General features: G+C 44.3%; 1 protein-coding gene across 1 annotated transcript in view; it reads right to left on the reverse strand.

Moving 5' to 3' along the window:
• Positions 1 to 206: 206 nt before the first annotated feature.
• Positions 207 to 12,153, reverse strand: part of LOC140206911 (uncharacterized) — a 51,077-nt gene continuing 39,130 nt past the window's right edge. The window contains exon 2 of the mRNA XM_072275190.1: positions 207 to 1,792. Within this exon, the coding sequence (XP_072131291.1) occupies positions 1,010 to 1,684 (675 nt within the window). The 5' untranslated portion in view covers positions 1,685 to 1,792 and the 3' untranslated portion in view covers positions 207 to 1,009. The remainder of the gene's footprint in view (positions 1,793 to 12,153) is intronic.

Raw genomic sequence — 12,153 nt, forward strand, 5'->3', positions numbered from 1 at the left:
TCTACTGTACACATGGTGTTATAAATTCACTAGGTACCGGAGACAGAGTTTAACATAAACTGATTTATTTATCTCAGATCCAGAATATTAAACTCCAGTCTCAATAAAGGTGAATATGCAGCAGAAGAAACTCCTCTCATGCCCAGTGACCAGGGTGCAGAACTGGGTGTGGTGAGCAGCAGCAATAATTGCAGAGTTCAGCACCGACAGTCACTCTCAAAATTGCATTCAGCAATGGTGATGGACAAATATCCAGCATGCAGCTTATTGAAACTTTCTCCCCAGTGTGAACCCGGTAGTGTGTCACAAGTGTACCACGCTGTAAGGTTTCACTGCTCATGTAACGGCCTCTGTGCAGTGTTTCACTGCTGAGGTAATGGTTTCTCTGTAGCAGCAATGTTTAGTTCACGACTAGAGATAACAAGGTTTTGTTGTGCGGGGCTATCCAATAAGAGAAATGTTCTTCCTTGTGAGTCTGGTAGAGAGATTTCATAGTCTTTTGCTGGGGAGAGATGAGAAGACGTGAATGGAGAGAGTGGGCCCATTTTCTTTTTTTTTTTTTGTTTTCTTTACTAACCCTACAGTCAAAGTAAGAATTTTAAATCTCATTCCTTTAATCACATATTGTGTACTGTTTGTTATTTTGGGGTACTGATTTGTAACAGGGGACACATCACGCAGCATTCATCCAAATGAGATTTCTTAACTTGTCTGGGCTGGGAGGCTATCACCCCCTATATTAAGCTGCCAGCCGAAGCCAAAGTTACATAAAGTTAGATTACTGAGTGAATCGCTTCCCACATTCACAGCAGGTGAACAGCCTCTCCCCAGTGTGAACTCAATGATGTATATTTGATTGATTTGGCTGACAGAATCCCTCCCCAAAGATTGAGCAGGTGATCGGCCTCTATCCAGTGTGAACTCGCTGGTGTCTCTGTAGTTGGGATGACCAAGTGAATGCCTTCCCACACACGGAGCAGGTGAATGGCCTCTCCCTTGTGTGAACTCGCTAGTGGCTCAGTAGTTGACAAAATCGAGGGAATCCCTTCCCACATACTGAGCAGATGAACGACCGGCCCCCAGTGTGAAGTAACCGGTGTTCTTGAAGGTGGGATGACTGATAGAATCCTTTCCCACAGTCTGAACAGGCGAACGGCCTCTCCCCAGTGTGAACTCGCTGATGTACCTTCAGATGAGACGAGAAAGTGAATCCCTTCCCATAGACTGAGCAGGTGAACGGCCATTTCCCAGTGTGGTCTGACTGGTGTCTCAGTAGCTGAGATGACTCAGTGAATCCCTTCCCGCACTCTGAACAGGTGAATGGCCTCTCCCCAGTGTGAACTCTCTGATGTACCTTCAGTTTAGATGACTGAGTGAATCCCTTCCCACAGTCTGAGCAGGTGAATGGCCTCTCCCCAGTGTGAACTCGCTGATGTAACTTCAGTTTAGATGACTGAGTGAATCCTTTCCCACAGTCTGAGCAGGTGAACGGCTTCTCCCCAGGGTGAACTGACTTGTGTGCCATTAGGGTGGATGACTGAGTGAATCCCTTCCCGCACTCTGAGCAGGTGAACGGCGTCTCTCCAGTGTGAACTCGCTGACGTACCTTCAGTTGAAATGACCAACTGAATCCATTCCCTCTGTCTGAGCAATGTGTAAAATGACGAGCATGCCAGTCAGTCATATGATCGAGTGAATCCTTTGCTCCACTTCTTAAATATCTGGACAGAGACAGCAACACTGGCGTGTTGTGCTCGAGATTGCTGTAGACAAATTCCTTGTTGTGTTTAACCTGTAAAAAAGATTTACAAAATTCATCAGTGGGTGAAGGGCAACATTTCAGATGAGATCACTTGAGTTGTCAAGGTGTGATCTGACATCAAACTGTTACAGTGAGGGTCAACCCAAGTTGGAGAGAGAAATCATCTTCTAACTGGGCACAGTGCTGGTATCTGGAATGACCATCAAACTCTCTGATGCTCTTCCTGTCTCCATAAGAATGGGGCATTTCTGCCATCTTCAATCTGTGACCTGCCTCAGTTTGGCTCTCTCCATTGGTATTATTCCCTGTTCCAACTGAGCTGCATGGGTGCCTGGCCCCACAGTAACTGAAACACTCAAATGCAAAATAGCCAGCAGTGCATTCCACGCACCCACCACTCTCTGGGTAAAAAAACTTACCCCTGACATCTATTTCCAAGCACCTTAAAGTTATGCCCCCTCATGTTAGCCATTTCAGCCCTGGGATGGAAACCTCTGGCTATCCAAACGATCAATGTCCCTCATCATCTTATACATCTAAAAAAGGTTCTAACCATGAACGAGGAAATTATACATTGCTTTGAGGATTTGTTAGAAGTATACAAAATTATGAGGGTATAGATAGGGTAAATGCAAGCAGCTTTTTCCACTGAGGTTGGGTGGGGTGACAACCGGAGGTCATGGGTAAGTGGGGAAGGTGAAAATTTAACGGCAACATTTGGAAAAGCTCTTTACTGAAATGGTAGTGAGAGTGTGGAATGAGATGTCAGCACAAGTGGTGAATATGAGCTCGGTTTCATCATTTCAAAGACGTTTGGATGGGAGCCTGGATGGTAGGGGGACGGAGGGTGATGGTCCCGGTGCAGGTAATTGCATTAGACAACTTAAATGTTTTTTTGGCATTGACTAGATGGGCCAAATAGCCTGTTTCCGTACTGAACTTCTCCATGTTTCTATGACAGAGAAGCTGGACAAACTTGTTTGGAAGGGAAAAGGTGGGAGTGACAACGGAGCAGCAATGGCTGGAGTTTCTGGGAGCAATTGGGGAGCTGAGTGATAGATACATCCCAAAGAAGTGGAAGCATTGGAAAGGCAGGAGGACACAACCGTGGCTGAAATGAGAAGCCAAAGCCAACATAAAAGCCAAAGAGAGGGCAAAAAATAGAGCAAAAACCATTGAGAAGCTTTCAGGAACCAACAGCAGACGACTAAAAAAAACGTCAGATGAGCTCAGGGGGTGGAATTATGATATTGTAGTCATTAATGAGTCTTGGTAGCACCCAACAGTCTGAGGCATTTAGAGGAACAAAATATCTGGGGTCTCAAGATCGCTTGAAAACCAAGGTTCCCTGCACCAGTTACCTTTCAACTTTTATTTTGGCAGCCACATACAAACTACACACACTGAAAATTTCACTTCTGAAGGCCTCCCACTTACTAAGTACTCCTTTGCCAGAAAACAGCCTGTCCCAAACCACACTTGTCAGATCCTTTCTGATACCATCAAAATTGACCTTTCTCCAATTTAGAATCTCAACCCGTGGTCCAGAGCTCTCTTCCATTTTTACGTCGAATTATGATCACTAATTTCTGTCACCAGCTCTGGATCATTTCCTAAAAGCTTATTGCACACTTCTACATCGGGAATTCTACGTACTGATTAAGGGCACATTTGACAAACTCTACCTCATCTAGTCCTTTTACATTATGGGAGTCCCAGTCAATATATGGAATGTTAAAATCAGTTGCTGAATCAACCTTTGATTCTTGGCACGGTCTGCAATCTTCCTATAAATTTGTTCCTCTAAATCCCTCAGACTGTTGGGTGCAACCAAGTCTCAATAATTGCTACAGTATCATAGTTCCCTGTCCTGAGCTCATCTGGCTTTCCTACGATGCTTCCTGCATTGTGATATACACAGCTCAGCACATTCATCACACCATGCTCAATCATTTGATTGCTGACTCTATCTGAGGTCTGAACAACATCTGACTGGTGTCAAGAAAACAACCTCTCCCTCATTGTCACAAAAACAAAGGAGCTGATTGTGGACAACAGGAGGAATGGAGACAGGCTAACCTCTATTGACATCAAGGGATTTGGGGTTGAGAGGGTGAACAGCTTAAGTTCCTTGGCAGAAACATCACCAAGGATCTCACATGGTCTGTCCATACCGGTTGTGTTGTGAAAAAAAGCACAATAGCAACTCTTTCACCTCAGACGGTTAAAAAAGTTTGGGATGGAGCCCCAAATCCTAAGAACTTTCTACAGGGACACAATTGAGAGCATCCTGACTGGCTGCATCACTGCCTGGTATGGGAACTGTACTTCCCTTAATCGCAGGAACCTGCAGAGAGTGGTGCAAATAGCCCAGCGCATCTGAAGATGTGAACTTCCCACTATTCAGGACACTTACAGTGACAGGTGTGTCGAAAGGGCCCAAAGGATATTCTGGACCCGAATCACCACAACCACAAACTGTTCCTGTTGCTACCATCCAGGAAATGGTATCACAGCAAAAGGACCAACAGGCTCCAGGACATCATCTTCTACCAGGCCATCAGACTGATTAATTCATGCTGATACAATTGCATTTCTGTGTTATATTGACTGTCCTATGTATAAACTATTTATAATAAATTACACATTGCATATTTAGACGGAGACATAACGTAAAGATTTCTACTCCTCATGTATATGAAGGATGTATGTAATAAAGTCAATTCAATTCAATTCACCCTCTCCACTATCTGTTCTGTCATTCTGGCTCCCTTTCCCTCTACAATTTATATTAACCACCTCACCCCCTCTCCCCACACTAGCACTAGCAAACCTTACCACTGGGATATTAGTCCCCTCTTGTTCTGTAACCCTAACTAACAAATCCCCAATCAGCCCTTTGACTTTCCTCTGCCAGGTAATTCCCCCCACCGCAACAGTTTCTAAAGTGCTCCACCTCTTGTTGTTGGGGGTGGCCACAAGAGTACTCTGCGATGGCTATTTAACCTCATTCCCCTTCCTGACTCTCACCCAGTTTCCTGTGTCCTGCACCTTGGGTGTAACTCACCTCTCTTCAAGTTCATATCTGTCACCCCCTCCAACTCCTGGATGATCCGGAATTCATCCATTTCAAGTTCCAACTCCTTAAAGTGCAGGGTTACAAGCTACAGCTGGATGCACATCTTGTAGGTGAGGGCATCAGGGACACTGGAGGTCTCCCCACCTTCCCACCAATGTCCCTTCTAATTTGCAATGACCAGTGTGCACATAAATCTTGTACTGTGCATTTTTCACCCAGTGACAACATGCACACAGTTAATTTTATATAGAGAGGTATTCACTTGAGCAGCTAGTAAGTCACTGTTGATAGGAACTGTAATCTCGTCTGGGTATGATTGAGTTCATCTGCACTCTCACACAACCTATGTAGCAGGCTTGTAGCGGGTAATGAATGATTTTCTCACCAGAGCTTTTGCATATTGTCCATATGTGGTTTGCTTGCTAAATTATGCTTTAAAAAGTCAGATTTCAAAATATCACTCCACTTCTTCCCACTTGCAAATTCTCCAGCAACTTTTGCATCACCGCAATACATACAGGTAATACCAGTTTCTGTATTGTACATAAATATTTCCCCTGAACCCTTCCCCAGATGACTGACAGTGGGAAGCTCATTGATGGTAATGCCAATGAATATAAAGGGAGGTGCAGTAGTCTGTCTCATTCGAGTCTGGTACATTTGTGATGTGAAAGCTATTTGTTGCCCAGGGCAAAGGTGTTTGATAGCATTATCTTCACAGAGTGAATGGGTCAAAACATGTTCCCACGGGTAGAAAGGTTGAGAAGAAGTGGAGGTAGAACAAGCAACACACACAAAATGCTGGAGGAACTCAGCAGGCCAGGCAGCATCTATGGAAACGAGTACTAATGCTGAATTCCGGCATTTTGTGTGTGGTTGCTTGCATTTCCAGCATCTGCAGATTTTCTTTTGTTTGTGATTGGAGGGAGAACGAAGGTGATTTTCTCAACTGCTGATGTAAAAGATTTTGCTCCGTTTCTCCGAGTTCCTAATCCTTGCATTTAGACAGCTGGAGCTCAGCTCTGTCTGAGAGATCCATCCGTTCCCATTCCCTCATCAGCCGGAAGCTCCCCGGGCCCGTGTACGGATCGTGGGGCTGAGAGAGAGGGAAGAGAGCAGGACTGTCCCGATATTGTGGGCACGGTGTTCGTATCTCAAAGCAAATGCCCCTCAGTCGGTATTAAAAAGACTCGCCCCGAGATTCTCTCTTACCTGCGTCCAATTTTCGCCGAAGCCGTTTGAATACTGCGCGCATGCGCGATATTCAGGACCATCCACAACCCTGACGCCTGCGCATTTGATCGGTGCTTCAGCGACAGCGAGAATTGTTACGCAGCGCTTTTTGGGTAATCACGGTGCCATTTAAAGTTTCTGCAAGTACCTATTGCATGTCCATACACAATTTCTTTTGTGTGTAGAAAACTCAGCAGCTCTTTTAACGCAGAAAGACACTCCCATAAAATAGTACAATTAATAACAGCAAACTTTCCGTGTGTTTAATGCCACAGTAGAACCTTCTTAAAAATGCAGATATAAAACACAAGAGATTCTGCTGTTGCTGGAAATGTAGACACATACACACAAAATGCTTCAGGAACTCGGTAGATCAGGCAGCAACTAGGCAGAGGAGTGCACAGTCTAGATATGGTGAAGGGGCTCGGCCTAAATGTTGTCTCCTCTCCACATTTGCTGCCTGATCTGTTGATTTCCACCAGTATTTCGAAGAAATTAACCACCTTTTTTTTTCGATCAACCAGTTTCCAATGTGACAGGATCCTGAATTACCCCTATGAACTGTATTTCGAAAAGAGAGAGAGAGAGGGAGAGAGAGAGAGAGTTATTTAACACCAACAGCATGTTTGTAAAAGAGAGAGAGACGAAGACAAACGGTTGGACTGTCACCTTAAGGCAATGAAAGCAACTTTGGATTTCCACTGAGTTGGAGTTGGAGACAGCACCGAGCAGCTCGTAAGTTGCCATGGTGACCAAAGGCAGTGCTATTTAATGGACACCCGATGTTATGATTTTAGGCAGGTTGCTGATACTTTCTTCAAGGATTTTTGCCTGTTTGCATTTCTTTCACAGAGAGAGGAAAGAGGGATTATTTGAATGACAGTTGATGCTCAGCACGGGAAGATAAAATAGATGTCAGATGATAGACCTGAGACACAGGTTCTGGACACTGAATGAGCATTGTTGAGCATGATAAGTGTGTTTTGGAGGATCGATCCGTCGCTCTTGCAGTGAAAAGAGGAAAGAGGTGACTGGTAGGGAGTTGTCCATGTGTCCACCCTCGCCTGGGGGATAGCTCCACCACAGAAAACCGATCCCCTTTGTTGAATTCACAGTCGGTGACTTTTGAAGGATTTCGAAGGAAAGCGAGAAGATCGACGGCGTCAGCTCACTTGAAGACTCAAATCTCTCCCTCTCTCTCTCTCTGTCATTACTCAACTCAATACCACGAACTGAAACTGAATTAAACTGAACTTTACTCATCATCGTAAGGCTGTATCTTTTTACCTCTAGACTTAAAGAAGTTTGTTTTTTTATAGATATATGTCCACACCTACTGATATATTTATATATATAATCATTGCTAACCTGTTTGATTTATCTGCATTTATATTACTGTATTGCGTACTTACTAATAAATATTATTAGTTCATAGCAATACTGGACTCCAAAGTGTTTTCCATCTCTGCTGGTTCTTTATTCCTGTCACGGGGTTCGTGACACCAAGCATCCCTTTGATATAAGGAACCCATCCTAATCGAAATCACACCTGCTACAGATCCTTTACAATACAATCGAACCTGGTCGTTCTCCAATTTTCGGATCTCAAACTGAGCACCAATCCAGTCGTTCTTCAAGCTAATGACAGTAAGATCATTGGACACACGTTTTCCCGTACACACACTTCTGCCACCTGCCCTGTCTCATTCCCTAAGAGGGGGGCCGGTATCTCACTCTCTCTAGTTGGGACTGCTATATAATTATTTAGAAAACTTACTTGAACATATTATGCTAAGTTTACCCTTTCCAACAATTTACAGTATCCGAGACGCATTCATCACGTGGAAAATTAAAATCATCTTCAATCACAACCTTATTTCCTTTTCAACTATCGAAAATTTCTGCAATTTTTTTTCCTCTAAATCCCACTGATTTTTGATATAATCTGAAAAACATGATCATGAGTTAGTTTGTATTCTGTCCTTCTCATATAGACTCGTTATAGAAGACCTCGAGGTGGCCCTGCATGAGCACTGTTATGGCATATTCCATGATGAGTAACGGCACCGTTTCCCTCATAAATATCCACCTCTCCATTCGTTATGAAACAATAGAACCTCGGAACAGTGAACTTCGAGCTCTGCCCTCTTGCATGTAATTGTCACTAATGGTCGCACATCAGAATCCACGTGCTGATCCAACATATAATATCACTGCCTTACCAACAATACTCATTGTACTGAAATAGAGGCAACTCAGAATATTTGTCCCACAATGCGCAAATCTTCGGTCATGTCTTTGCATGTAGGCCTAACCCCTACTTTCCCCACAACTATTTCACCAGCTATCCTGGCACACGGGTTTCCATATTCCTCTGGTTCCCACCCACCCCCTGTCTTTCTCCCCAAACCTCCTGTCCCATGACCCTCTCATATCCCCTTTGCCAATCACCTGTCCAGCTCTTGGCTCCACCCCTCCCCCTCCTGTCTTCTCCTATCGTTTTGGATCTCCCCCTCCCCCTCCCACTTTCAAATCTTTTACTAGCTCTTCCTTCAGTTAGTCCTGACGAAGGGTCTCAGCCTGAAATGTCGGCTGTACCTCTTCCTAGAGATGCTGCCTGGCCTGCTGCATTCACCAGCAACTTTGATGTGTGTTGCTTGAATTTCCAGCATCTGCAGAATTCCTGTTGTTTCCATATTTCTGCAGCTTTTGTTCAAATGTCCATAAGTAGGACCAGAAACCCTTACTGCAAGGATAATGGTCCCAATGCAGTTGATGTGCAATCTGTCTCCCTTGGAAACATCCTAGCTTCTGTGGAGGAGACTCCAAAGATCCAAACCTCTGTAGTTCTCTCTCCTGCACTATCTGTCGAGCCACATGCTAAACTGTGTTATGTTCATATTCCGAGCGTCTGGGGTGTTTGGCATGGTTACAGATCCCAAGATCATCAACCTTGAGGTCTGGTCCCCTAATATATCACCTAACAACTAAACTCACTTTGCAGGACATGGTCACACTCTCTGCCCGTAGCATTGATACCCCCGGGAACCACGACCTCATGCTGCTCGCTCACTCCCGTTCCCACTTAAGAATGCTATGGACATTATCCAAGATCTCTCCCACACTGGTAAGCCTGGAGGTTTATGATCTTCGAATATCTTTCTCATTCACAGAACCTGTCTGTCCCTATAAACATTGAATCCCCTGTCATTACTATCTGTCTGTTTCCATTCTGTTCTGTGTCAGAGAGTCAGACCCAGTGGCTTTGTTTTGCTAGGGCGTCACTCCTCACAGTATCTGATGTGATGTACTTGTTATTGAGGGGAAGGTTCCCATGGGTTCTCTGTTCTGGTTGCCGATCCTATTTCCATCCCATGACAGTCACACACTTCTTCATCCCCTGCGCCGCAGGTGTGTTGTCCTGCTCTGCTTTCAGTTGATCTCTGTAAATCTCTGTCAAAGTTAATGACCACATTCTTTTCTACCTGAATGCCCTATCGATCACCCTGCGGCTGTTTCCTGGTCTGCTCTGTTGACTTGAACACTGTCCTTCTGCTTCAGGGAACAGGTCTCTCGCTTATTCTTAGGTCACAGCAGAGTCGCAACCCTGCCCAACAATGTGCTCAGGAACTTCTTGAACGCCTACTTCACATTCACCTCTGCCACCGCACGTCCATACTCGGTACTAACCAGTATCTCTGAATAGATCTTTGAAATTACCTCCTCTAAAGTACATGAACTCTGATGATACGCATTTCAACGCTGCCAAATTGATACTGACTCACAGTTCTACCCATGGCCCCTCATAATCTCATGAATCTTTCTCAAATATCCACTCAGTTTTCGCAGTACCAAACATAGCAACTGATTTTATCCAAATTCCCCGACAGCACATGCCTTCTAATTCAGGCATCATCTGCTTCATTATGAGATCCTCCACATGCTTGCTGAGATGGAGCGACCAGACCTAAATGAAATACTCCACTGCGGCCTCACTGGAACTTTATAAAGATACATCATAAACTCCCAATCTCTGGATGGTCGGTTCTTTCAGTAACAATGGCAGACATCCGCCGTGCCTTCTTTACTACCCTGTCTACATGTGTAGACATTTTCATGGCAGTATGAACTTCGATACCAATATCGGTCTTCGCGTAAACATTGTTAAGTGTCTCGACACGAACATTATGCTGCCTCTTTGGATTTCGTGTCAGAAAGTGCAAAAGTTCATAATTGAACTGATTGAATTCCGTCCTGACGAAGGGCCTCGGCCCGAGACACCCACTATTGTTTTCCACAGATGGTGCTGCCCGGCTGAGTTGCTCCAGCATTCAGTGTGTGCTGAGTGTGAAATGTTGCACCTTCTTTAGGAGAGTGCAAGGAGACGATACACTATTAAGGGCAAGTTCATTGCAGAAGTTGCCGGGGGCCCTTGCAGAGATATTTAAATCATCCTTAGCGACAAGAGAGATGCCCGCGGATTGGAGGATAACCAATATTGTTCCACAATCTAAACATAAACCAGAAAGTTAGAGGTCTGTTATCAGTTGTCGGAAAGTTATTGGAAGGTATTCTGAGGGACTGGATATATGAGTATTTAAACAGGCACGGACTTCGTTCGTGGTAGGTAATGTATAACCATGTATAATCAGTCCATGTCTATCCAAATTCTGACTAGGGATCAGTGCTAGGTCCGTTGTTATTTGTCATCTATATCAATGATCTAGATGATAATGTGGTCACAGTGAGGAAGGTTATCATAGCTCGCAAAGGGAACTGGATCATCTGGGAAAAAATGGGCTGAAAATGGCAGATGGAATGTAATGCAGACGCGTGCGAAGTGTTGCACTTTGGCAGCACCATCCAAGGAAGGTCTTTTAAAGTGAACGGTCGAGTACTGAGGAGTGTGGTAGGACAAATTGATCTGGGTATACGGATCCATAATTCGTTGAAAGTGGCGGCAAAGTAGTTAGGATCGTAAATATAGTTTTTTGGCAAATTCGGTTTCATAAATCAATGTATTGATTTGTGCAATGTAAGAAAAAATCCTAGAAGGTATCACCTGCACTCACTTCAAATGATGATGTCTTCACCATAATGCGGTGAGCTAGACTGCAGCACCGTGACGTTGCAATATAACGACCCAACATTTCAGTTCTAGGCCCAGAATTACAGACACAATCATGTCGCCAATCTCCTTCATCGCGCAGTTAATCATCTCTCATAGAAAGGGCAACCTTCGTGGAACTATAGTATTGGCTTTCCTCGGTGCAAACAATTTACTCTGTGTATTTACTGCTTACGTTACTGGAAGCTCCAAAATTCATTACCGCTAATTTGTTCGAATTAAATTCCATCTGCTAGCGCTCCAAATTTACAACGCATCCAGGGGGAATTCTATGCAATACTCCACTGAGTTTCAGATTGGAGTCCATTCGTGAATTTGCAATTTATTATGTTAGTTAAAAATCTGGGATTGAACGCAGAGCAGAACTTTCGATATTGATTTTCAAGATCAGATGCCAAACATTGATCAGTAGGGCGACCCGTTAGCTACCTATTGCTGATAGGGAAACGATCTCTCAGTTTGTCCGCTCAGTTTCTATAGATAGCTCTTTGTGATTTTCGATGCTTCTTCACGGAAGAAAATGTATAACAGTGAGTTATAAACTGTAATTTAATCCGCGATTTATGCCGAGTGTGATTGCTAGGTCCTTGTCTCCCCGTCTCCCCGTCTGCGTGTCTCCACATCCTCTCGCGGCCGTGGTCGATCCACTCCACAGGCCTTGTTTCATGCTTGGCAACAGACCATATAATAACAATCTATTGCGTGTAAACATCAAAGTTGAAACTTTCCTTCCTGAGGCGCAACAATCAGGCTTCCAGAGAAATGGGTGGTAAGCGATAAATATAGTGAACAGAAACTCGGTCTATCTCAGTTCCTTCCGTATCCACCTGACACAGAATGCAAGAAACTGTGATACTTCATCAAGGAATAAGATTAGTGAATACATGCGAAACACGGAAATCGCGATGAATCGCCAGTCCTGAACCCGAGTTTCGATCTGAAACGCCGACA

Source organism: Mobula birostris, chromosome 13, assembly GCF_030028105.1.
Source record: "Mobula birostris isolate sMobBir1 chromosome 13, sMobBir1.hap1, whole genome shotgun sequence".
Lineage (NCBI taxonomy): Eukaryota > Metazoa > Chordata > Chondrichthyes > Myliobatiformes > Myliobatidae > Mobula > Mobula birostris.